The following is a 27,950-nucleotide window of genomic DNA, read 5'->3' on the forward strand; positions in this document are numbered from 1 at the left end:
GAGACAGGAGAGGCTAAAGTGCAACCTCCCCAGGGCCAAGTGAGAGCAGCAGGGCGGCTGGCAGAGCTGTGAAAACACCCCGCTTCCCAAACTGGGCAGTGCAGAGAGTGGGGGGAGCCAGGAAGAGCTCGAGGCTAGATAGGGTGGCATTCTAGGCACCAAGACCTAATGCTTAACGGGGCTGGGCCCAGACTCCCCGCATCCCCAAGAGTCAAGCAGAGGGTGCCGGTGACGGCACCTCTCTACACTCACTGAGTGCTGCGGACCGGAGGTAAATTTAGGTCAAAAAGACCAGCCAGCGAGGTTCCAGAGGGCGGAGGCAGAGGGCCAAATAGGAGAGGCAAAGGTCCCCAAGCCCCGCAACTGCTGATCCAGGGTCCTGCCCCCTGGTGTTGGTCCAACACACCGGGGCCCGGGTTTGCCCCCAAGACAAGCGGGGTGCGGGGGTGAGGTGCTCAGAGTCCAGTGGCCTCCTCCTTTCCTGCACTCGGGAGCTTTCCCCACCTGTCATACGCGAGAAGGTGGGCCTAGGCCGCCTCCAAGATCCTTGACTGCCCCGGCCCGGGTGACATCGGTTCCAAACTCCGGGACCGCCCCCGCCACCCCCCGGGCCGGGCGCGGCCCAGCCACGGAGGCCACCCCAAGGCCCCAGGCGCTCCGAGGACGCGGGGGAAGGGGCGCCGGGGGGCCGGGTCCCCCACGTGGCGGAGCGTGGGGCGGCGCACGTGGGGTCCCCTCGGTGGAGGGAACCTGGGGCCGGCCTCAGGGCTTTGTCTGCAATCCCGGCAGCGGTCCCCCGCCCCGAGAGGGCGAGGGCGCCCGGGGCTGCGGCGCTGCGTCCCCGGCCCTCGGCCCCGCTCCAGTCAGCTCACCTGGGCTCCGCGCCGCCGTCGCCGCCTCCCGCGCTCTGCGCCCCCGTCTCGGCTCCGCTCGGCTCGGCGCGGTCGCGCGCTCCTCTCCGCGGCCCCGGCGGGCGCGCGGGGGGCGGGAGGAGCCGCCCGGTCTCGGCTGGGGCGTGACGCCGCCGCGGGCTGCGCGGGGATTGGCCGCGGTCGCTAGAAACCCGGGCGCGGAGCCGCCCTCGGCGCGCCCCCGCCGGCTCGGCCCCGCGCCGGGGAGGGAGGGGAGGCGGTAGCCGGCGGAGACGAAAGTAGCGGCGAGGGGGGGGTGGGGGGGAAAGGAGAAGAAAGGGGAGGAGGCGGAGGCGAGGGGAAGTGAGGCGGGGCCGGGAGCGGTCGGAGGAGGCCGCCGACCCGCGAGAAGGGGAGAGACCCGGCGGGCGCCGGAGCGCGGGATGCTGCGCGGCAACTTTGCCCCCGCCCGCGGCGCGCACCTGCCCCGGTTCTCCCCGCGGCGGCTGCGGCACCCTCGGGCAGGCCGGACGCGCCGGCTTCGCTCGCTTTGTTTGGCCAAACGCGGGGACTGCAGGGCGGCGGCTGAGTCGCGGAAAGTTCCCCAAGCCCGCGGGACAGCCGGGGCCCCGCCTAGCGGCCCGGCTTCCGTCCCGGGCTGCTCCCTCTGTACCGGGCGCCGGGCGGTGGATGCGGCCTGGATTTCGGGTCGCCACCCATTCGGGGAAACCCCTTTACTCACCCGCCTCCCCACTGACCGCTGCTAAGTGCCCGCCCTGAAGGCTGGGCAACGGTGTTACTTTCCCACCCCCCACTCCACCCGGATGTTCCAAACTACACGAAACCCAATGAAGTTCTGGCTTTTCCCCAAGACTACTTAGATGCTTTTTGTGGAATACATCATCTTCACAAACATTCTACCCCTTTGGGGGCCCTCCTTTGCTGGAGCCTTAAGAGTCTGTTTAGTCCCCCAGCTGGGTAACGGCACTGCAGGGGGAGGGAGAGAGGAGACCTCAAAGGCTGCCTGACCCGCCGACCTTAGACGGTTTCGCAACCCAGTCCTGACCCAAAAGGTACCTAGGGGATGTCTCGCTGACCCTGCCAAGGAGCCAAAAGGGAATCAAGAGTCCAGAGGGGAGTCAGGGGCCAAAGTAATTAAAAGTTCGAAGTCCTCTTGTACTGGGTGGATTTCCAGTCCCCTTCAGTTTAGTATTTTCATGCTGCAGGGGTTCTCACAGACAATTCAGAACTTTCAGCCAGATGACCACCATTTCTGATGTGACTCACCACGCACGCTTTTTCTGATAATAGTAAAAGCCTGGAAACAACCTTCCTAAATGTTCGTGGGGGGAATGGATAAGCCGAAACATGTTATGGCCACTTGATGGAATACTATGCAATAGTTCAGAGGGGTACAATAGCTCTATTTGTACACACGCGGGAAGATCCCCAAACCAGAACGCTGAGTAAAGGAGCAAGTTGCAGAGTACAAATGCACAATTTGTATTGTAAAACCCCCACATAGTCTATCCTGTTCATGGACACATGCTTACACAGTCTTTTTTAAAAAGGTCAGTGGGGATTGAGCATAAATTAAATTTATGACAACCTGCCACAAAGACGGAAGTAGGGGCAGAGAATAAGGACAGGGAGCATAAGGAATGTTGGATAGTGTTATGCCTTTTACTTATAAATGAATTCAAAGCAAATGCTGAAATGTTAAGTCAATTCTGAATGGTGGATGCATAGTTCTGTATTTTTCTATATTTTACTATTTTCTCCTCCAAAACATATATTGGGGCTGATGGGGAACATTTTGAACATTTCTGACTCTATGTCAGGGGTCAGCAAACTTTTTCTGTAAAGGGCCAGACAGTAAATATTTTAGACTTTGAAGCCATGTGGTTGCAACTTCTCAGCTCTGCCATTCTAGCAGCCACAGACAAATGAATGGGTGTGGCTGTGTTCCAATAAAACTCTTATTTGCAGACACTGAAAGTTAAATTTCATATAATTTTCACATGTCACAAAATATTATTGTTTTGATTTCTCTTCAACTATTTAAAAATGCATAAACCATTCTTAGCTAGCAGGACATATAAAAACAGGTGGCATGCCAGATTCAACCCATGTGAGCAATAGTTTGGCAACCCCTGCTTTACTAAAGAAACCAAAATAGATATTGGTTGATGTCTCTTCCTGTTACTTGTTAAAATATACCATTCTGTATGTTTAAATCATGTTACTAAATTGTCGATGTTTTATTAGAACGCTATAGCTAGCAGGCGGAAACTTAAGTATACACACGTACAGCTGTGTAAAGTTAGAAGCCAATTATGTGAGAAAGGCAAGAAAGTACCCATTCAAATCCAAACTCTAGCCCAAGATCCGCTTCTTTCCGGAAGAATTTCCTGAAATGTTATGACCCAGGCCCTCCTTGACCTCTCGCCTCTCTGACCTCCTATAGCAAGGACTGTACCACGTATTTGATGCTCAACCACCAGGCTGTCTGTGTTCTTTCCTTTTCACTAATGGGTTCTGACTTGCCAGTAGAGCTATAAATTCCTGGAGTATAGATAAGTACCACGTCTGAAACAACTGTTTACCGCCAGTGCTGTGGTTGAAAGCAGTGACATTGGAGTCAAGATAGGGCAAATCCCAGCTTCGCTCGTTACCAGGTCTGTGGCCTTGGCCTTGGATAGGGACTCTGGTTTCATCAGCTGTCAAATGAAGATAACCAATCTAGCTCACAGGTTCAGTGAGGTTTAAATACAATAATGTGTGTAAAGTTAATAGCTCTGTACGTGGCACATAAGTGCTCAGAGGTGCTATTAATATACTTAGTACAGAGCTAAAAACGCCATCGATTATGTGCCTTATTAAAGTGAATTAGAACAAAGCAGAGGACATCATAATTGTCTTTCTTTGACATTTGGCGTTCCTTATGATAGGAATCATCCCACTGAAGAAAACCATTTTCTTGAGATATGAAAATAAGAATGGGCTTTGCTTTTTGGGTTTTCTCATCTAAGAACACTAGAAAAACCTATTCTAGGCAAACCGATCTTGTTGTCTTGACAACCCAGACTGCCAAGAAAATAAGTAAACAAAGCATCTGAATCTTATTTTTAAGAAAACTTGGACAGTACAAGGGTGGGGCTAAAAAGTAAGACTTAAAAAGTATCTTACCCTCTAGGAAAGCATCATAAGCTTCTACCAAGGCTTTGTCTTTTTCTGTAGGAACTGTTCCATGTTCAACTCATGGTGTTCACTGGAATATTCCACTTTCCAAACCTTGAACATCTAGGTAGAGACAGCAGGATTAATCACATTGATATACTTTATTAATTGAATTCCTTCCCATTCAACAGGAAAGTAGAAAGACACTGGCCAAGAAAAAAAAAAAGAGCCTGAGAAGTTTCCCTTTAATGGGCAGTGAGATTAAAATGTTTGTTAGTCCCAAACATAAACAACAGCAAAAAAGGAGAAGTCAGCGGGGACATAGATGAAGAAGCTCTTCATTTGTCTTAGATGTACTATGAGAAAGAAAACTTCAGTGTAACCATCCCAAAACATCAGGGCAAAATATAAAACATCTGAACAAGTAGGAGTACTCAGTAGGTCAACATAAAGGTGCTCCAGTGTTGAGAGCGGGAAACCGGTCACACCTGGGCTGAATGCCCACCAATCCTTACTAGTGAGGGGGCTGGGTCAGGCCAAATTTCTGAGGCTGTTTCCTCAACTGTAAAATGGTATTTGGCTTACAAGCATTAGGGATGGTATGTGTGGAAGAACCTAGCACAGTGTCTGGCCTATACTGGGCACTAGATAAATGACGCCTGGTATTACCAGTTATGTGTTCAACAAACTAGAAAAGAATGTTCACAAAAACATTACAGTACTTTTCAAAACTCGAAACAGGGAGCTCTAGGGTAACGCAGCAACTGGGTTGGATTCCCATTTCTGCAACCTACCAGCTGTGTGAACTTGGATGAGTGAATTAACCTCCTTATGCCTCAGTTTCTAGATCTGTTAAAAGGGATGAATGCTATTGCCTACTGGGGTGTCTGGGTGGCTCAGTCGGTTAAGTGTCTGCCTTTAGCTCAGGCCATGATCACAGGGTCCTGGGATCGAGCCCCACATAGGGCTCCCTGTTCAGTGGAGAGCCTGCTTCTCCCTCTCCCTCTGCCCCTCTTCCCCCACCCCTGCTCATGGGCGCTCTCTCTCTTCCTCTCTCAAATAATAAAATCTTTTTTAAAAAATGCTATTGCCTCTGTCTTAGGATTGTTGTAAAGATTAAATGTGTTAACATACATAAATTACAAACACAGAGGGCACTCTGTGAGTGTTAAGATATTTGTACTCACCTGCCCCAGGGCTGGAAACACTCAATAGCAAGTCTGCTGGTAGAGATCCCACCATGCTGGCCACTGACTCGGGTCACACCTTTCTTCTCTGTAAGGTCTCTCATAGAGACCCGAATGCCCACTGGCTATACAGCTTCAATTTCCTCCTCACCAAACCCTTTCCCCATTTAACCAAATCAGTTACAGTTCCATGTTAAACCACCCATAATTACACCATTATGACCCTTCCCTCCCCAGATGCTCCACCAGGAAAAAAGCCAATTAGCTGTAACCCAGACATTTGGGGGGGGGGTGTCACTGTGATGTTTCCAACTTTCCATTTAACCCACTATTCCTTCCTGGAGGAAAGAGGCCTCAGCCAAAAAATCTAAGTCACAGGTGGCAGCAGGCCACAGACTATATTAGCTTTGGATTCAGTTCTGCAAGGGTGAACGTGCTGGCTGGGAGCAGGGTCAGGCAGGCTGGCTTCACGGCTGTGTAAACTGTGCCCCTTACTTGGTTCAGTGCTTTATTTAATACAGGCTTTGTATTTTTACTTTGCACTGGCCCTACAAATTATGTAGCCAGTCCTGGTCAGGTCTGATTTCTGGTTTTTAATGTTGATACATGAGAGGTCGGCTGAGCAACCTTGCCCCATCTCTTGCACCTTCTTCTGCTGAGGCAGAGTAATTAAGATCACTTCTTAGACTGGTGAGACCATAGTTTAAATACACGGACAAAAACGTATCAGATGAGAATATATTTGGAATAAAAAAACTGATAATAATGGTTACTTCCTGGGAGGAAGAATTACTTTTTACTTTATACCCCTTAAGAATATTTAATTTTTACCATCTACATATATAACCTTTCAAATTAAGATTTTTCAACAGCAACACACCAATTACTGTTTCTGTCTCTACACTGTGAGCCTCTTGTTTCCAGAGCAGCTGTCTTTAGCCAACAAACGCACCCCATGAGTGGGAGTTGTTTTACACTGTTTCAAAGAGCTCTAGAGATAAATTATTTCCCATCAGAAGGTTTAAATTTAACGGAGAAAGAGCCAATGATAGAAACTGCAAAATTTGGTTGGTTCCTTGTTGCTGTTTTGGACTTGAAACACGGTGATCTTCCTGTGAACAAACACCGAGGGATAAGATAAATTCATGGACAAAGCAATAACTGGTTCTGCTTAATTTCAGGGTTGAGATACATAAATTAGATACACTATATATTTGAGTGATAGCACCCACACACCTCTGAGCTTCAGACCCCCCCCTTTTTTAAGATTTTATTTATTTATTTGACAGAGAGATAGCGCACAGATAGGCAGAGCAGCAGGCAGAGGGAGAGGGAGAAGCAGCCTCTCCGCTGAGTGGGAAGCCTGATGTGGGGCTCGATCCAATGACCCTGGGATCATGACCTGAACCAAAGGCAGCCGCTTAACTGACTGAACCACCCAGGCGCTCCTTCAGACCCTTTCTTAATTCATAATCACCTTATTCATGATGAATTCCTAGACTTATTATCATCATCCCTCATTTATATAGTTAGAGAAGAAATTGCTAATGCAAAAGATGTAAGAAAGCAAATACCCAGGCAGTGACTGAAATAGGTTTCTTGTTGTTGGTCCAAAAACCGTAAAAAGATCTTCTCCTTCTAGGGCACCTGGGTGGCTCAGTTAAGCATCCGCCTTCGGCTCAGGTGGTGATCCCAGGGTTCCAGGATCGAGCCCCACATTGGGCTCCCTGCTCAGGGGGAGCCTGCTTCTCCCTCTTCCTCCCCCCCGCTTGTGGTCTGTCAAATAAGAAGATAGAATCTTTTTTTTTTTTTAAAGATTTATTTATTTATTTATTTATTTATTTATTTATTTATTCGACAGAGATAGAGACAGCCAGAGAGAGAGGGAACACAAGCAGGGGGAGTGGGAGAGGAAGAAGCAGGCTCCCAGTGGAGGAGCCCGACGTGGGGCTTGATCCCAGAACGCTGGGATCACGCCCTGAGCTGAAGGCAGACGCTTAACCGCTGTGCCACCCAGGAGCCCCAGAAGATAGAATCTTAAAAAAAAAAAACAAAAAAAAAAAACTTTTCCTTCTTAATCGCCAGTCAAGGACCAACATGTGCTTGCGAGCACACAAAGGCATACCACAAGCCCCAGCTCAGTCCAACAAAGCAAGGAAGCTTCAGAAGGAAAATCCAAGCCTCAGAAAAACCTGTACTGACCCCCTAGAGAGATCTACCAATACTCAAAAGAGCTGATGTCTGAGCATAGATGCTAAATGAATTCATGTGCTGATGGAGAGTATGCACAGATTCTAATAAGATATTGGCAACTTTGCTCAGAGAGAACATAATCTTTAACACTGCACTAACTTATTAATAAAACAGCTGTTTATCAAAAAGAGTACCTTTTGCTATCATAAAGAAAAGGGAGGGATGCCTGGGTGGTTCAGTTGGTTAAGCATCTGCCTTTGGTGCAGGTCGTGATCCTGGAGTCCTGGGATCAAGCCACACACTGGGCTCCCTGCTCATCAGGGAATCTGATTCTCCCTCTCCCTCTGCCCCTCCCCATTTGTGTTCTTTCTCTCTTGCTCACTCTCTCTCTCAAATAAATAAAATATATTTTTAGAAGATTTTATTTACTTGACAGAGAGAGAGAGACAGAGAGCACAAGCAGGGGGAGCAGCAGGCAGAGGGGGAGGGAGAAGCAGACTCCCCACTGAGCAGTAAGCCCGATGTAGGATTTGATCCCAGGACCCTGGGATCATGACCTGACCCAAAGGCAGACACTTAACCAACTGAGCTACCCAGGCTCCCCTAAATAAAATCTTAAAAAAAGGGGGGGGGGAATAAATATGTATATTCTAGCAACAAAATAAGACAACTAATTAGAATGCAGTTTATTGATCAGACAGACATCAAATACATCATTTACATGGAGGGAGGGGATATAAACAAGTCCAAAATCTTCTAGTCTGTATAGTGGCTCAGCAGGGATGCTCTCACTAGAGATGATTTATCAAGGGTACCCCATGAGAGGGCAGCTCCTGATGCAGCTGCCGGAAGAGCATCGCACATCGGTTCCTCTCCTGGGTCTTCCCCAGTGTGTGATAGAGTCTGGCCTGGAAGTAAACAACATCTCTGATTTGCTCTTTGCAGTCAACCTTTGCAAAATAGTTCTTGGCTTCATTGAGATTCTCAATGGCTGCCTCCAGAGCTGAAAGTGGGAAAATACCACACATTTAACTCAACATTCCACACATAATTTTCAAAACTTAACATCTACTTTTATTGCTTTAACATGTACCAGATGGTTTTGTATTCTACTCTTCGAGAAGAAAAAAAAATACACTAGGGTGAGGTTTTGAAAAAGGTCTTTGGTCCTGATTTCCAGCCTGGGACCTGGTTCTGTAGGTTAAAATAATGATTCACTTGCCCTCAAACTTCATACCAAGCATACAATGTCAAAGTACTTTAAATACAGCATGAAATTTTAATATATATTTGAGAACTTAAATACTGTCCCAGATTTAATGTCTTCCTTCCTCTGGGTCCTAAATTTAATTTTTCCCCCACAGGAGTATTGCCTAGCAATCTCTGAATGGCTCCCTACCTTCTGCTTTCTTCAGTGGATCATAAGAAGCTGCTGAAGCCACCTGGCACTTGGCCACCAAGAACATGGCTCGGCCTTTGTCCAGGACTGCCCCGTCAGCCAAGATGGGCTCAATGGCCATGTGGAGAAGACTTAAGGCCTGTTCTGGGATCCCAAGAATGAGCTGAAAAAGAAACACCGTGGTACTATACACATCCACATCCACTGCCCAGAAAAGGCTTAATTTCTGGCTCTTCTTTCCTGAAGAGCCATGTCTGGCTTATGCTCTCCCTGCCACGTACTACATTTAATATGCACCACGCTCCTAGAAAACAATGTGTGACAATCTGATTTCAAATTATGATGGATACAGTACGTAGTAGTTATTGACACTATAGAAAGGTTTTTGCCTTTACAAAAAGATTTAGAATCAATATCCTTTAGACTGGTGATTCCAAAGGGTCAAAACGTCGTTCTGCTATGTAAGAATCATTGGGAGAAGAGAAACCACTAAGAAAATAACTCAAAAGTATATAGTAAAATAAAACAAGAAACATCCATTTAACACAAAAGAAACAGTAATGGAGGAACTGAGGAACAAAAAGATGTAAGACATACTGAAAAAAACAACAAAATAAAGTCCTTTCAAAACCATAATTACATTAAATATAAATGAATTAAACTTTAATTAAAAGGAAGAGATTAGCACAGCAGATTTGAAAAAAATATGATCCAACTATATCCTATCTAAAGGAAACTCACTTTAGGTTAAAAGACATAAATAGGCTAAAAGTAAAAGGAAAGAAAAGAGGTATTCCATGCAAACAGTAACCAAAAGAGAGCTGGAGTGACTATTCTTAATCAGATAAAACAGACTTTAAATAAAAAACTGTTACAAAAGGGGCACCTGGGTGGCTCAATTCATTAAGCATCCAAATCTTGGTTTCACTCAGGTCATGATCTCACAGTTATGGGATCAAGCCTCACATAGGGCTCCACGCTTAGTGCAGAGTCTGCTTCAGAGTCTTTCTCCCTCCCCCTCTGTCCCTCCCTGCTTGCACTCTCACATGTTCTCTCTCTAAAATAAATAAAATCTTAAAAAAAAACAACTGTTACAAAGCTAAAAGACATTACTCACAGATAAAGGGTGAATTCATCAAGAAGATACAAATATAAACACATATACACCAAACAATGGAACCCCAAAATAAGTGAAGCAAAAACTGACAAAACTGAAGGGAGAAATAGATAGTTTAACAGTAATAGTTGAAGAGTTCCATTACTCCACTTTCACTAAGGGATAGGACAACTACACAGAAGATCAGCAAGGAAATAGAAGACCCGAACAACACTATGAACCAACTAGCCCTAACAGTCACTTGTTAGGGAGCACACTCTACCCAACAACAGCAGAATGCGCATTCTTCTCAAGTGCACATGGAACACCTTCCAGATAGATCATGTGTTATGTCAAAAAGTAACACTCCTAATTTTAAAAGACTGAAATCATACTAAGTATCTTCTCTGATCACATGAAATAAAATTAGAAATCAATAATAGAAGGGAATCTAGAAGATTCATAAATATATAGAAGTTAAAAAACACATCTTTAAATAAACAACAGGTAAAAGAAGAAATTACAAGGGAAATTAGAAAATACTTTGAGATGAAGACACATACAACATGCCAAACTTACAGGATGTAGTACTCAAAATTATAGCTGTAAAGGCATAAATTAAAAAAGAAAAAATATCTCAAATCAGTAAGTTGAACTTCCACCTTAAGCCACCTGGGTGGCTCAGTAGGTTAAGCATCTGCCTTCAGCTCAGGTCATGATGGGATTGAGCCCTGCATCAGGCTCCCTGCTCAGCGGGTAGTCGGCCTCTCCCTCTCCCCCCTCCCTTCCCCACCCCCCTTGTACGCTTTTCTCTCCCCTCTCTCACAAATAAAATCTTGAAAAAAAAAAAAAGAAACAAACAAACAAAAAAGAGCAAACTACATCCAAAGCTAACAGAGGCAAGGAAATAATAAAGATTAGAGTGAAAATGAATAAAACAGGGGGTGGAGGGATGGGGTAACTGGGTGACGGACATTAAGGAGGGCATGTGATATAATGAGCACTGGGTATTATATAAGACTGATGAATCACTGACCTCTACCTCTGAAACTAATAATATATTATATGTTAATTAACTGAATTTAAATTAAAAAATAAAAAAAAATGTTGACACATAAAAAAAAAGAAAATGAACAAAACAGAGAAAAGAAAAACAGGATCAATTAAACTAAAAGCTGGTTCTTGGAAAACATCAAGAAAATTAACAAACTGTTAGCTAGACTGACCCCTCCCCCCCCCCAAAAAAAGAGAGAGAAGACTCAAATGACAAAAATCAAGAATGAAAGCAGGGAGTTAACTAACAACCTTACAGAAATAAACAGGATTATATAAGAATACGATGAACAATTGTATGCCAACAAATTAGATATAATGGACAAATTTCTAGAAAGATACAAATTACCAAAACTAAAGAAGAAATAGAAAATCTGAATGGGGGGCATCTGGGTGGCTCAGTCGGTTGAGCATCTGAGTCTTGGTCTCAGTGCAGGTCTTGATCTCAGGGTCCTGAGGTCAAGCGCTGCACTGGGTGCCCTACTTAAAAAAAAAAAAAAAATCTGAATGGACCCATAACAAGTAAAGACAATGAATCAGTAACCAAAAAAACTTCCAAAAAAAAAAGCGACCAGGACCACATGGCTTCAATGGCAAATTCTACCAAACATTTAAAGAAGAATTAACACCAATCCTTCTCATTCTTCCAAAAAATAGAAGAGGAGGGAACATTTCTTAACTTGCTTTATGAGGCCACTATTGCCCTAATATCAAAGAAAGATGAAGATATCACAAGAAAACTACAGGCCAATATCCCTTATGAATACAGATGCAAAATACTAGCAAACCAAATCCAACAGCATATTAAAAGGATCATACACCATAACCAAGTAGGATTTATCCCAAGGATGCAACAGTTCAATATGCAAAAATCAATGTAAAACACTATATTAATAAAATAAAGGGGAAAAAAACACACAATCTACTCAATTGAAACAGAAAAAACAGGGGCACCGGGGTGACTTGGTCGGTTAAGTGTCTGCCTTCAGTTCAGGTCATGATCCCAGGGTCCTCGGATCAAGTCCCGCATCAGGCTCCTTGCTCAGCAGGGAGCCTGCTTCTCCCTCCACCTGCCTCTCCCCCCGCTTGTGCATGTGTGCTCTTGCTCTCTCTCTCTGACAAATAAATAATTAAATCTTAAAAAAAAAGAAAAAGGAACACAGAAAAAACATTTCACAAAAACCCAACACCTATTCATGATAAAAACATTCAGAAGTTGAAGGGAACTTCCTCAACCTAATACTGATGCATCAATGAAAAACCCACAGCTAACATCATGTTTAGCAATGAAAGACTAAAATCATCCCCCTAAGATCAGGACCAAAAACAAGGGTGTACATCTTGCCACTTCTATTCAGCACTGTTCTGGAAGTTCTACACAGAGCAATTAGGCAAGAAAAAGAAATGAAAGACATTCAACTTGGAATGAAAGTAACACTCTCTATATTTGCAGATGACATGATCTTATACACAGAAAACTCTAAAGAATTCCTAAAAACCTGTAACAGTTATTAAACCAGTTCAGCAAAGTTGCAGGATATAAGATCAATATACATTAGCAATAAATAATCCAAACATGAAATTTAATTTTTTTGTAAGTTTTAAAAAATATTTTATTTATTTATTCAAGGCAAGGGAGGAGCAGAGGGAGAGGGACAAGCAGACTCTGCGCTGAGCACGGAGCCCAATGCAGGGCCCAATCCCTGGACCCCGAGATCACTACCTGAGTCAAAACCAAGAGTCAAACACTTAGCTGACTGAGACACCCAGGTGCCCCATGAAATTAATTTTTTAAATTCCATTTATGATAGCATCAAAAAAGAATAAAATACTTAGGAATAAGTTTAACTAAGAAACTCACTGAAAACTAGAAGTCACTGTTAGAGAAATTAAAGAAGACCTAGATAAAAGACATCCTTTAAATGGAGTGGAAGACTTAATATTGTGAAGATGGCAACACTCTACAAATGAATCTACAGGTTCAACACAATCCTTCCCAAAATTCCAAATGCCATTTTTGCTGAAACGGACAAGCTATTCTAAAATGCATATGGAGGGGCGCCTGGGTGGCGCAGTCATTAAGTGTCTGCCTTCGGCTCAGGGCGTGATCCTGGCGTTCTGGGATCGAGCCCCACATCAGGCTCCTCCGCTAGGAACCTGCTTCTTCCTCTCCCACTCCCCTGGCTTGTGTTCCCTCTCTCACTGCCTGTCTCTGTCAAATAAATAAATAAAATCTTTAATAAATAAATAAGAAAAATAATAAAATGCATATGGAATTGCAAAGGAACACCAATAGCCAAAATAATTTTGAAAAAGAACAAAGTTGGAGGCCTCTTACTTCCTGATTTGATTAACTGATTTACTTTAGAGAGAGAGAAAGCATGAACGGGAGGTGGGGAGGAAGAGAGAGTCTCAACCAGACTCCCTGCTGAANAGGAGCCCAACGCAGGGCTCTAGCTCATGACCCCAAGATCACGACCTGAGCAGAAACCAACCGTGCCACCCAGGAGCCCCTCTTACTTCCTGATTTTAAATTTAATACAAAGATACAGTAATCAAAACAGTGTGGTACTGGCATAAAGACATATATAGATCAATGAAATAGAATTGAGAATGCAGAAATAAACCCATATGTCCATGATCAATATTTCTGACAAGGGTGCCAAGACCATTCAATGGGAAAAGAACAGTCTTTTCAACAAGTGGTGCTAGGACACAGGGATATCCACACGTGAAAGAATAAAGCTGGACTCCTACCTCACACCATTTAAACTCAAAATGGATCAAAGACCTAAATATAAGACCTAGGACTATTAAAAGAAGGAAATGCAGGTATAAATCTTCATGAACTTGGATTAAGCAACAGCTTATTAAGTAGAATACCAAAAGCATGAGCAACAAAAGAAAAAAAGGATGAATTGGATTTCATCAAAATTAAAAACTTCAGTGCATCAAAGGTCATGATCGAGAAAGTAAAATACAACCCAGAGAACAGGAGAACATATTTGCAAATCAGATATCTGATAATGGTCTAGTATTCAGAATATACAAAACAATCTTATAACCGAACATCAGAAAGACAATAACCCAACTGAAAAATGGGTAAAGGACTTAGATGTCTCCAAACGACATATACGAATGGCCAACAAGCACATGAAAAGGTGCTCAATGTCATTAGTTATTAGAGAAATGCAAATCAAAACCACAATGAGACAGAACTTTATACTAGGTGGGGCATAATAAAAAATGGGAAATAACAAGTGCTGGCAAGGATGTGGAGAAACCAGCATCTTCTTACATTGCTAGTGAGAATATAAGATGGTGCAATCACCGTGGAAAACGGTTTGGTGGTTCCACAAAAAGTTACACACAGAATTATCATATGACCCAGCAGTTCTACGTTTAAGTATATCCAAGAGAACTAAAACCATATATCCACACAAAAACTGACACACGAATATTAAAAGCAGCCACATATAATAGCTGACCCAAATGCCCATCAAGTGACGAACGGATAAATGAAATGTAGTCTATTATTCAGCCACTAAAAGGCATGAAGCGCTGACACCTGCTACAACATGAATGAATCCTGAAAACATTACACGAAGTGAAGAAGCCAGACTACACGAGGCAGATATTGTATGATTCCATTTATGTGAAATATACAGAATACGCAAACCCACAGAGGCAGAAAGTAGATTGAAAGTAGGTTTCCAGGGGTTCACAGGGAGGGGGAAACTGGGGTGACTACTTAATGGGCACAAGGTTCCTCTCTGGAGTGATGAAAATATTCTGGAATGAAATGGTGTTGATGATTGTGAAACACTGTAAATATTCTTAAAACCACTGAATTGTGCCCTTTAAAATGATCAAAATGGTGAATTTTTTATGTGAATTTTATCTTAATTAAGAAAAAAATCACTAGAGGGCCGCATGGGTGGCTCAGTCGGTTAAGCTTCTGCCTTTGGCTCAGGTCATGATCCCAGGGTCCTGGGATCGAGTCCCACATTAAGCTCCCTGCTCAACAGGGAGCCTGCTTCTCCCTCTCCCACTGCTTGTGCTCTCTCTCAAATAAATAAATAAAATCTTTAAAAAAAAGAAAAGAAAAAAATTACTAGAGAAGCTGGAAAGGAAGACATTAGATTCCTGTGCTCCTTCCCTAGAGATTCTGACTCCATGCATTTAAGGCAAGGCCAGCTATATAGGTATTTTTTAAATCTTCCCAATGAATTCTAACACATGGGTTGGGGAATCTCTGCTTTAGTGAGTAAATTCCTCTAGTGCCAGTGAGTTCAAAATTCATTCATTCACTAAATATTTATTAAAAGCCTACTATGTGTACGTCTTACTAGGTACCAGAGACCACAGCAGGGAGAAAACAAAGTCCCCTTCTCACGGCCTTTACATTCCTCATGGGGAGGCAGAAAACAAACATAAAATACAATTTAATTTCCAAAAGCTTTCAATGAACACACAACTTCCTCACTTCTTTATTTATCCCCTTATTAATCAAGCACAGCTCTGGGCCAGCTAAATCATTAATATGATACAAGTGTCCTCAATGAAGAGGTGCATCCCCTTTATTAAATACACAGCTCAGTAGAGCCAGTGCCACTGGGAGGGGTCAGCTTGTCATGGAGTCCGCAACTTCAGACTGTCACGGAGGGCTTGACAATGAGACTACATTCCCAGACTTCAATATTAAGAAGTCAAAGCTCATTATTATCCTTTTCAAAACCAAAAAGCAGTAACAGACCCACCAGTTCTTGAGCACAAATATGCGCTATAAAAACAGAGATCAGCTTACCTGAGCAAAAGCCAAGTTCAGCACCGTTTCGGAGGCCAAGTACTGTAACCGGTACTCCTTGGAGAGGGCCAGAGCCTGCAGGAGCACAGGCAGCGCGATGGTGGGGGAGGAAGATCGCCAGTACAGCTCTGCCACAGACAGCAGGACACTGCCCACAAAGAGGAAGACATGGGATGAGACTATCCGGCACAAAGGACAAGCTACAGCAGATGCTAGAGAGACCTCCCTTACCTGATCACCATTTCTGTATTCCTGATTTTCTGACAATGAATCAACAATTTTTGTAAAAGCTTGTGCGCCTCTGACATTTGGTTCTGAGCCTGTAGTACAATCGCTTTCCTGACACAGAAACAAAATAAACACAAATGGTTACACTGATGTTTTACAAGTCAAGTTGCTTTCAGAGTTAGAGTCTCTATTTCCTCAATTAGACTGTGAACCTCCAACGGGGAAGAACTTTGCCTGATAAGATTTTTGTTAAAAGAGGAAAAAAAGTGTGTGTGTGTAAGCACATGTGTATACACCTACCCATACACACACATGCAAGAACAAAAAAAGTCTGGGATTATTGATATCAGAACATTAGTGATTATCTCTGGATGATACTTATTTTGTCCATTTTACTCATCTGTTTTATTTTCTAATTTCCCGGAATAGGTAATAAATAGGAAAAAAAGTTTTTTCCTAAGCTAAAATTAATAAATTAATTTTAATTAAGCAAGTAAGAATAAAGGCATTTGAGAATTACTTCATCCTGGGTTGGAGTTTTCAAAGTCTCTTACCTGTACACGCCCTCTATGCTATTAAGAGCTGTGATTCCTGTAACGAGTGAATCAGCCAAATGGTACTTGCCATCATTCATTGCTCTGTCAAACTGTATTTTTTGATCACATAGCATCCATAACTAATAAGAAAAAAAAAAAAACAAGAACAAAATAGCAAGGGTTCACCTCATTATTCAACAAAAATATAAAAATATTTCGGCTTGCTTAGTAAATATCCTTACAATTCATACACATTTTTTTGAGATTTAAAAAACTTTTTATAAATATTTCAAGGATGTGAAAAGCACTAAAATAAAAAAACACATGTGTGCCAACCACCAACTTTGTCAAATCACAACAATTCTGCTTTATTTGCTTCAGATACGATCACATACTATTGAAGTTCTTTGCAAATTCTATTCCCCTTTGTCCAGAGAAAGCACCTGATTTAATGTTTATCACTCCCATTCCTGTTTTTATACTTTTACAGCATATATTCTTTCCCTTTAACAATATATAGTATGACCCTGTATTTTTTTTTCCAATAAAAATTGAAAGGATTTTTGATTTCCAAGCTTTTTGAGAAAGCAAAGTCATTGCAACACAGCAGGACGTTAATAAATTTACAACAAGCCAAAGTAATTTTGTTACATAAATTAACCCATTTATTACAGGCTAGCAGTGTTTCAAATGGCAGAGCTTCTACCTGGTCTTTCATTTTCAATTCCTTCAGATGTTCCTGTGAGGGCAGAAGTGGTGCTATAGGTCCCGGCCACCACCACCTCCCCCCACACACCACCCCACCCCCGCCCCCCCCACCCCCGCCTGTGGTTTTCATGCAGGAACCACAGTGTCAGATCCCCACAGCTCGTCTTTTCATCTTGGTTTTGCCACACAAGGAGCAAGCGTACTTGGCGTGCTGGCTTATACCAGTCTTGTTCACCATTTTCCTGAGGGAGGCACCATAACGGGGTCCGGTGTTTACCGATGACTCCAACCTTGGTGCATTTAGCCATGTCGCCACAAACTAGGTCTGAGCCCAGAGAGCAATCTTGCACATTTTAAAATTTTGTATAAATACTATCATACCGTATGTATCCTTTGACAACTTGCTTTTAAGCTCAACATTATTTTTCTGGGACTTACACATGTTCATACAAGTAGCTCTAGTTTATCCTTTTCACTGATGAATAGTTTTCAATTACATGAATATGTGATAACTTATCTATTCGAGGTAGGATCACTTTTTCACTCTTCTGAACAATGCTGCAATCAACATTCTCATACATCTCTTCCGGTGCAAGGGTTTATCTCAGGTCTACAGCAAGCAGTGGGAACGTGGTTGTAGGATATATGCACCTTCATTTTTTTTTTTTTTTTAAGATTTTACTTATTTATTTGACAGAGAGAGACAGCGAGAAGGGAACACAAGCAAGGGGAGTGTGAGAGGGAGAAGCAGGCTTCCAGCCGAGCAGGAAGCCCGATGTGGGACTCGATCCCAGGACCCTGGGATCACGCCCTGAGCTGAAGGCAGACGCTTAAAGGCTGAGCCACCCAGGCGCCCCTATGCACCTTCATTTTAATGTAGTGCCCATTCGTTCTCCCAACAGGTTATAACCGATTCCCACTCCCCCTTCCCAGGAGCACATGACATTACTTGTCAGTCCTCATCCTTACCAGCACTTGGTGCTGTCAGGTGTTTTACCTTTGGCCAATCTGATGGATATGAAATATCTCATTATTGTTTTCACTTGTATTTCCCTGATTGCCAGTCAAGCCGAGCATCTTCTTATGCATCTATTGGTCATATATGTTTCTTCTGGGAACTGTGAATTCTTTTTTTTTTTTAAACAGCTAGAACTATAACCAAAACTGTTCCATCGCATTAGCACTGCCACAGAACCACACTTAATTCTTTCTTCCCACATCACCCATAGGTGTTATCCCCTATCTTCTATTTTGTTTGCATACCACCTTTGCAGCTGGGACTCTGAGTTCAGATCACAGCCTGATGAAAGCGGCTGAGACCCCAGCACACTTTCAGTGGAGCCAACAACCATGGGAGTGGCAGCCTCAGGGACCAGCAGGAGGAGATTCCCAGGCCATGGTCTCTTATGATTTCAAATTCTCTAATCCATTAAAGACTAAACCTGGTAAGGGAAGGAACAATAAGGGACCCGGGTAACAGCTTTCTCAGCCCCATCAGAGACAGACATCAGTGCAATAAGGAACAGGGGGCCTGGGAGTGCTTTGTAAAATTAAATTCCTTCTGGGGACATCTTCCCAAAAGGTGATTTAATTCTGGGAGGAAAAGATTAGAGTTGCCAAATAAGGGACACAACACCAGACTGAGACCTAATTCTTCATCTATCCACGGACATGGATGATCCATACAGTTAGAGATATAAGGAATACTACCTTAAAACCAAGACAGGAAGAAAAAAAGTTCCCTAAATAAATCTTTAAATCTTTTATCAGAGTTTATTTCTCTGCCCTCTTGAACAGAGCTTACAGAGTCCTGTACGTACCTATATTCACCTCAATGCAGAGATGACACAGAAAGGAACCAAGACACAAGAAACTGAGGGGAGACCCTAAAATATTCTGCTTTGACAACAATACAGTAAAAACGGTCTCTGTGGAAATAAATCCAATGCCATGCAAAAAGCAGATTACCTGGGCATGCTGACTATTAGGCGGGAATCGCTCCTTCAAGTGCTTTAACACTTCCGAAGCTGCAGCAAAACAGCCCTAAGTAGAAACACACGATTTAATGAGCACACCTGTGTTGAAACCACACCTGGTACACCACTCACAGGATGTCACTATGATTCACCTGTTCGTGGTGCTGTACCCTGGAAGGCATGAGCCACAAACTGTCACACATCAAGGGGTCATTTTTTTTTTAGGTTCTAGCGTATTTTATGTTCATTAAAAATTTTTTTTAATTACACATGTAATGCATGTTCACTCTAGGAAAAAAACTTACAAAATAAATGTAAACAATAAGAAAAGACCAATTCCAATCTCACCAAAGATAATCACAGGAATGTTTTGGCACATATCCTTCTAAACTTCTCTTATGCACATAAATAAAAACATACATGTTTTCTAAAAACGGGTATACATGCTATTTCTGTAAATTGCCTATAACACTGTGTACTACATGGTAGGAACTCAATAATATTTTTTGAATGAATCAATCTTTCCAGTGCTCACAAATACAAAGCTATATCATCACAGTATGTCATTAGGTAAATAAACTATGACACATCAAAATAACCTCCTGGTGTGGGATAGTTTGTTTCTAATTTTGCCCATTTTAAGAAGGCTACGGTGAATATCTTGGTGCAGATACCTTTGCATAGTTGTCCACTTGTCCAATCATTTCCTCAGGATAAGACCTCTGAAGTAAAACTGGCTGGTCAAATTGCAGGCACTCCGAAGCCCTCTGATATAAATTACTAAATTACCCTCCGGAGATGTGCCGAGAACTTTCATACCAGCACTCTATGCCTTTCTTCCACCACAATATTTAAGGACTGCCTATTTGACTGGTGAAACTAGTATTTCACTGCATTAATTTGAATTTCTTGAATGACTAGATTGAAAATTTTTTCACGTTTTTGGGTCATTTATGTTTTTTATGTGAATATACGTTCATGTCTTTTTTTATACCCTTATGTCGTTGGAATGTTTCTTACTGACTCCAAAAGCTTTTTAATTTGTCCCAATCCTTTGATTAGGTGAAATGTCTTCTACCTATATAGAAGTTCAATTAGACTGCAAGTGGACTTTTATTTGAAGTGAATTAAGTGGAAATTACATTGAATTATAATAAAAGGTCAATAATCTTTTTATTCTTATGAATTTTAACTGGCCAACCTTCCCAATTATTTTCACGACTGCCACAGTGAGTTGGGCATGTGGACCCAGATGGGTTGTCAACCCTTTAGGACAAGTAGAGAGACACACACTGCAGTACTCCCCAAACATTCCCACTGTGACCTGCCCCTCCTGAGGCTGGGAGAGGAATGATACCAGATGGTCTAGAATTACACATAAAGAACAAGGGGGTTCACTGTCTTAGTGCTCCCTCTGGGTTTCAGAAGGAAGGTCAGACACAGAAATTCAGACCTTACTACTTCTTTGTAGGTTCACCCACACCCCAAGTTACTGCCACACCAAAGTGCAGCACCCAGTTTATTTGGAGATCAATTTCAGAACACAATCCGAAGCACACACAAAGGAAATAAAGGAGCAAATGACGATGCATGATAAAGCTGCCTTCTCCACCGTTGGCCAACCTTAATTTCCCAAGGGCCTATCTAACCTGTACAATTAAAAATGTGACAATCATCAGCCCTGTGGGTACAGCTACCTGGTTGATGTTCTAGCACTAGAAAGGTCTTGCGAAGGCAGGTTAAAGAAAGGGGGAGAAGGGACTGAATTGAAACCAAGAGGCCACTGCCTATCTCTTCACAGTGCAATTCTATGGCTTCCCAACACATCCTGGCCACTGGAGCCAGGCAACGATGTGGTCAGCAGCTTCTTCAATGAGCTCGGGGATATAAGGGAGGTGGAGACGGATATACTAATACAGGTCCAAAAAGCAGGACATATCTCCCAGGAAAAATCAGAGAACTCTAATAACTGGCGGTGGAGAAAGTTTCAAGGACTGAGTATCGAGCCAAGACCAAGATTTTTATAAAGTAGCTTTTCAGTCGAACAGGGAAAAAAAAGATCATTTCTACCCTACGCAACTCAAAGAGAACTGAAAGGAAGTTATCCACTTTAAGGTTGGGGTCAGTGGGGAGAATCTGACTTCAAAAAGCCACATGGGGAAACTTAAAGTGAATTGTACAGCATGTGAATTTTATCTCAATAAAGTTGTTGGGGGGAGAAAAGTCGCACGAAGCTCACACCAAATACCTAACTGAAGGTTCACGGACTCATCCATTACCAAATGTTCCACTTAACCACAGTACCAGGAAAGGAAAAGAGGAGACGTTAGAGGTTCCAGTGCCAATAAAAGGGAAAAAAAAAACCAAGAAAGTGATGAGCGTGCAGATTCCTGGGGGAAAGCAAACAGCGAGTGCAGCTGGCTGCTGTTCTGACGTCAGGAAGCGTGGGCGATGCTTCCCAGGTGCAGGAAGAGGGCAGCTGATGAAGGTGCATGTGGAACCCAGCCAGAGCCCATCCATCCCCTTTGTCTCCACAGATACCTAAAGGATTGTCAAATGCTAAAATAAAGTACATTTAGGAGAGGGAAGTATTTATAGACTTCTGAAAGGGGTGGACACCAGCCAAAGAGCTTCAGGCTGCAGATCAGGGGATACTGAGTGCCATGATACAACCTAACAGTAATCTAACAGTAATGGACACCACAGAGAAGTGGAGGAAAGCTATATGATCAGGGAAATGCACTTACAGCCAAGGCAGGGTTTAGTGAGCTAGAGGGCTCGGGTAAGGTTTCCCTGACTTCTTTTCTATGAAAGAAGATATTTTGGAGCAAAGGAGAAAGAAAGCCTAGAACAGCATAAGAGACCCTTTAATCAATCTCCTACAAAGAGAATCATGTAAAATTACTCGGGCTGTAAGTCAAGGTTACATCCAACTCCCACGGTCCCTTTTTAGAGTCAATCAGACTTGTGTTGGAGACTTAACATTAACTGGTGTGGCCTTCCCGTATCCTATAAGCATACACAGCTCTACTAGCTTGAATTGCAAAGACTCCTTTTTATTCCATTTGCTACATGGAAATAGCTGACCTCTTATTCCCTCTGTCAATGCAAAGAGATCCCAAGTTCAATAAATTTTATAGACTCCACACCCCGCCCATTTACACCAATGGGATTTCACCCTTTCAGCGCCCCCTGCATCCAACCAGGCCTGTCCAAGACACAGCCAGGGCTTTTCTCAAGCAGCAGAGGGAGGACATGGCTCCCAAAGCGCGCAGGCCCAGCTACCTGCCTACCTGCTCTGCGTGCAGCTCTGCGAGATGGCAGAGGGCGACGGCAAACGACTCCGTGTTGTTCTGCTGCACGCCCGCGTTCACGGACTCCAGGCTGTTCATGCTCAGCAACATCTGGGCCTGCTGCAGTGCCATAGTGCTGGGTGAGGAGATGGACAGGAATTCCCTTCAGTCAAGAGACCCAGGCTGCCCCTCAGCCACACCCCACAACTCTCTTGACTGGAAATGGAAGGAAATAAAGTCCCTCTGCAGGCTCTGGCTTAGCGGGAGCGGCTGTGTCCCACTGTCAGCTCTCCCACCCTCAGCACAAGGAAAGCAGAAACGCACCCTGGGTGTGCAGCCCCGAAGGAAACATGTGGTGATTATGGCACAACCGGGAGCTCCAAGCTCCAGACCCCTTGACTGCCTCTAATTTCCCTGTGGTCACAGTGTGTTAATTCGTTTTCATGGATAAATTCAGACCTGATGCCATCCTGGCACCAGCTGCCCTGGCCATGTAAGCAGCCGCCAGTGTCTGCAGCTGTCTCAGAGCGCATTATGCCAAAAAATGATCTCAAGTATACACAAGACCGGTAAAGTAGGCACTTCCTTTCATTACTGAATTCCTAGAATAGCAGATTATCTAGGTAGAAGGTGGAGCAGTGACAGGGCTCCAGGTTCAGAAGGGTACTTCCAAGCTAAAGGAGGCCAAATGGAAAATTAAACTTGAGACCAGAGATACTCCAGAGAACACACCCTGGTTAACAGGGAAGCTCACCCTGAGCAACTGTGGCCCCAGCCTGCCGTGGACAGGAAGAGAGATCCCGATCTTGGATCACAGGGGCATAGTGCTTGGAGTCACAGGACCCGGGTTTGAGTCTTGGCTCTATCACCTGCTAACGACATTAGTGATCTTGGGTGTGAACCTTGGTTTTCACATCCTGGAATGGAGCCCGCCCACCAGTTACCTCACAGGGTATTTGGGAGGAGCAAGTACGAATGAGCATTGGAAAGAACTTTACAAAGTCTGTGCGAAGTACAAAGTGTTCTAAAACTATAAGCATTTCCTTTAATCCCCTGCAGGAACAACTTTCATCAAAGGGCAAAATGACTTGTCTGTTTGGCCTTTCATAGAACCAGTTTGCTAGCTTCTGTTCATCTCTGGAAGGATTCATGCCCTTACGGCCTTGAAAGTCGGCTTGAAGACCCACCTGCGGCCATAGAGTCTCCAGATGGCCGTTTTCTGTGCAATGCTGATATCGATGAGCTCTGACAGGCTGTGTTTCCAGTGTAGGAGGTCAGAGTCCTTTAGGGCATCCATCAGTTTGTTTGCTGTCTTCCCAGCAAAAGCCCTCTGCTGAACTAAGGACTGTATTCCCAGAGAGGCGAGGTACTAAGGGGACAGACATACATACCCATGACTCAAGGTATAGATTACATGACGGAATTGTTCACTCTTCAGAAATTTGGCATATTTCGCATTTTAGCACACGCAAACCGACAGCATTATTTAAAAGGAAAGTACCTACAGCCTGACTCTAACCCATATGGAATGTGTTCCTGAAAAACTGGGCCTGGCAGAAAGGCAGAGGGTATGCTGAGAAGAGCCAGGGCCCTGACATAAAATGCGCCTGGACTTAAACACTGTCTCTGCCACTTGTTCTGTGAGTCAAGGCCAGTTAGCTTCCTAACCAAGCCTCTAACTTCCTCATCTGTAAAATGGGCATCAACTCTATCACAAAGAATTATTGTAAGAATTAAAATAACAGTATGTGGGGCAGTTGGTTGGCTCAGTTGGTTAAACATCTGCCTTCAGCTCAGGTCATGATCTCAGAATCCTGGGATGGAGTCCCGTGCTGGGCTCTGTGCTCGGTGGCAGGGAGTTCGCTTCTTCCTCTCCCTCTGCCCCTCCCCCTGCTCATGTGAGAGAGCTCTCTCCCAAATAAATAAATAAAATCTTAAATAAATAAATACAAAACAAAACAGTATGTGTCAAACAGTGCTGGACACATTATGGAGTAGGAGATTTTTTATTTCCCTTTTTAATTTTTTTTTTAAGATTTTATTTTTAAGTAATCTCTACACCCAATGTGGGGCTCAAAATTACAATCCTAAAATCAAGAGTCACATGTTCTACCAACTGAGCCAGCCAGGCGCCCCTGGAGTAGGAAACTTTTTAAGGGATGACTATTATGAGCATAATTATCTTTTCATTAACTTCTGATATAATTTTCAAAGGCGAAAGCACAACTTAAAAAAGTCAGCTTAGGGGCGCGTGGGTGACTCAGTCCATTAAATGTCTGATTCTTGGTTTCAGCTCAGGTAGTGATCTCAGGATCGTGATCTCAGGGTCGTAAGATCCAAGCCCTGTGTCAGGCTCCACACTCGGTGGGGAGTCTGCTGAAGGATTCTCTCTCTCTCTCTCCCCTCAGCCTCTCTCCCCCACTAAAATAAATAAATAAATCTTTAAAAAAAAAAGCTTAAATCCAAAATAAAAATTGTACTTACGAAATCATTTATTTTAAGGGAAAACTTACTTTGTCATTATGATCAATTCTGTACATGTAAGTGTCCTTTCCCAAAAATGAATCAAACAATTTACAGACTTTAAAAAGCATATACAATGTGACAACAATGTGTCAATGTGTCAACTCAATTTTTTTTTTTTAAGTAGGCTCCCCACCCAGTGTGGAGCCCAGCGTGGGGCTTGAACTTAAGACCCTAAGATCAAGATCTGAGCTGAGATCGAGGCAGATGCTAAACCGACTGAGCGACCCAGGCGCCCCTTCCATTTTTAAAAAGCATACACAATAAGTTATTTCACATATTACTTTCAGTTTTCCTGGACCTTGCCGTAAACTTTATGAGACAGAATATTTAAGCAGTCCCACTGCCTATGGTGCAGTTTTCAGCAGATGTTTTTGAGACAGAATAAGGTTCTGTGAGCAACAGTAATCTAGATTCTGATAGTCATTACTACTACATACGAGAAGACTAAGCCCTCTCACTGCCCCTCAGTATTTGTCACCAAGGACTATAATTCAGGTCCTTCCCTGTCACTTAAAGTAAGAAAAGACAAATATACCTGTCAGGTTTACTGATTCCTGGTTTTGTTTACTTTTAAAACACGGATCAGACTGGTTCTGTAAAGGGCCAGGTAGTAAATAATTTGTTTTGCAGACCACATTTGGTCTCCGTCACATATTCTTCTTTGTTGTTTTTTCCCCCCAACTACTTAAAAATGTAAAACCCATTCTTAGCTTTAGGGCCATATATAAGCAGGCAGCAAGCCAGATTCGGCCCATGGGCTATAGTCTGCCAGTCCCTGGTTTAAAAATAAGCCTTTCCTGAAATTTTTCTAAGTAAATATGTGGAAGTCAATGTTGATCAATGAACTAAACTAGGATCTCATCAAATTGATCAATGGAACTTTTATAGATGTTATTAAGATAAAGGGAGCAGAGAGAAATCTATCAAACAGAACTTCGTGGTTTGATTAACAGTAAAGGTCATATGAAACCACCAAGAATGAAACTACACCATTTACTTAAATAATCTCACAGGAAGATGAGCCTTACCGGTAACCCAAAATGTACTGCCTTCTTCACAGAGTGTTCTAGCAGAACATAGCTGTCGGATCTCTTCTGCCCCAGCACATAAAGCCAGCTCTGGTAAGAGAAATCATCAAAATATATCCTAACGATGATAACGGTTAATGTTCTATTGAAATATCAGCACGGTTGTAAGAAAGACTTAACAAGAGACAAGATAAATCCTCTAAAGTCCTCTTTCACGAAGTATGAACCTACATGAAAACCAGTGAACGCATTAAAAATGTGTTAAGACTAAGCTAAACAGCCATTGGTCTTCACCTCTGACAGCAGTGAGTGGCAAGTATCCCCTAAAAAAACATGAAGCTCCCATATGGCCTTTAGTTGAGAAATCGAGATTCTCAGGGAATGTTAAATAAATTCTGTGTTCTACTTGTGCTTGGTGTTTATGCTTTCACGGGATGATGTCTCATCCCATTACTAACTGTTGCATATACCTTTTTGTTAATGCCAATATTTAATGTGGTAGTTTTGGATTAAAATTTGTAGCCAAAAAATGCCCCCCAAAGCAAAACAGAGATCATGAATTAAGAAATATAATAACAATGGATTGTCTTTCCTGAATTCCTATAACCACCTAACTAGTTTCCCTTCACTGCTAAGGGCCTTCCAACTGCAAAAAGACCCAATTTGAACAGGGCCTTTCAAAGGCCAACTCAACCCAGGGGCAGAACTCCTGAGACAGGAGGAGGCGGCTCACCAAGCAATGCTGGAGACACACATGATCGTTGGACTCCTGGGCAATCCTAATCGCCTCCTGCAGGGCAAGCTCTGCCTGCTGACTAGAGACAGACCGAACATTAATAACACATTAACAATCACAAACATGTCCAAGCAACGTAACAGGAAGGCATCTGTACAGTAATTCATCTGCGTAGAGGCCTCTGGATTGGAAGTCATTAACAATGAGCTTATTCCGTCCTCCAGCAGCAAGAAACATTAGCAGTAGAGACACAGAACAGGTCCTTTCTAAGGTGATTTCTACTAAAAAGGGCAAGAAGGCATGGCTCTTCTTGATCTCTGCTCCTAAGATTTTTATTTTAGTTGTCTACCCCTGGGAGGAGGGGCAAGTATGGGATACATTTCACTTTTCACTGCATTCCCTTCCCCATTATGTGAATTGTTTTTTTTTTACAATGGCATTTGATACTTTTGTATTTTTCAAAACTAGTTTTAAAAGGTATTTTGAGGATACTCACTTCTGAGATTGTTTTTCTGCTGACTCGGCTCCCTCCATCTGGGATGTCTCCCTTAATCTCAAATTCTGCGGAAATTGAGCCAATATCCTTGGCCCCACTCAGCTCTCACCTCTAAAAACACCCACAGAAATGCTATCTGTAACCTACCTTGCAGTGCTTAATTAAATACTACTGTGTATCACCTTCTACTTATTTAATCTGTGTTAATTTTATTTCTTCAAATAGTTTATAAGCCTGTGGAGGGTGAGCTCTTAAATTTTGGGTTTCCCAGTGCCAAGTCACAGAAAGAAGTGCAGGGTTACAGAAGACCTCAAAATCAAATCAGAAATTCTATGGGTATCACTTATTTAGGAGAAATTTACATAAAGAATTTTCTTTAAAATAGCGTTAGACTCAAAATAAAAAGGGGGGGGGCGCCTGTGCAGCTCAGTCCGTTAAGCGTCTGCCTTCGGCTCAGGTCATGATCCCGGAGTCCTCAGATCAAACCCTGCATCGGGCTCCCTGCTCAGCGGAGAGCCTGCTTCTCCCTCTGTCTGCTGCTCTGCCACACTCGTGCACTCGCTCTCTGTCTCTGTCAAATAAATAAAATCTTAAAAAAAAAAATTAGCATTAGCCTCACACGATCCATTTTAACTGGGGAGAGCTGGATTGTCCCTC

At 43.2% G+C, this 27,950-nt stretch overlaps 2 protein-coding genes across 8 annotated transcripts in view; both read right to left on the bottom strand.

The window, feature by feature from the left end:
- Positions 1-949, bottom strand: part of CAMKK2 (calcium/calmodulin dependent protein kinase kinase 2) — a 45,850-nt gene extending 44,901 nt beyond the window's left edge. For all 7 annotated transcript variants that reach the window (XM_040619956.1, XM_040619953.1, XM_040619954.1 and 4 more), the window contains exon 1: positions 873-949. The gene's annotated coding sequence lies outside the window, so the exon portion shown is untranslated. The remainder of the gene's footprint in view (positions 1-872) is intronic.
- A 7,133-nt stretch (positions 950-8,082) lies between these two features.
- Positions 8,083-27,950, bottom strand: part of ANAPC5 (anaphase promoting complex subunit 5) — a 39,680-nt gene continuing 19,812 nt past the window's right edge. Inside the window, 10 exon segments of the mRNA XM_040619949.1 lie at positions 8,083-8,414; positions 8,811-8,973; positions 15,767-15,914; positions 15,998-16,105; positions 16,549-16,670; positions 19,207-19,281; positions 22,508-22,643; positions 23,695-23,876; positions 26,062-26,151; positions 26,795-26,876. Of these exon segments, the coding sequence (XP_040475883.1) occupies positions 8,203-8,414; positions 8,811-8,973; positions 15,767-15,914; positions 15,998-16,105; positions 16,549-16,670; positions 19,207-19,281; positions 22,508-22,643; positions 23,695-23,876; positions 26,062-26,151; positions 26,795-26,876 (1,318 nt within the window). The 3' untranslated portion in view covers positions 8,083-8,202.

Source organism: Ursus maritimus, unplaced genomic scaffold, assembly GCF_017311325.1.
Source record: "Ursus maritimus isolate PB19 unplaced genomic scaffold, ASM1731132v1 scaffold_33, whole genome shotgun sequence".
NCBI classification, from domain to species: domain Eukaryota; kingdom Metazoa; phylum Chordata; class Mammalia; order Carnivora; family Ursidae; genus Ursus; species Ursus maritimus.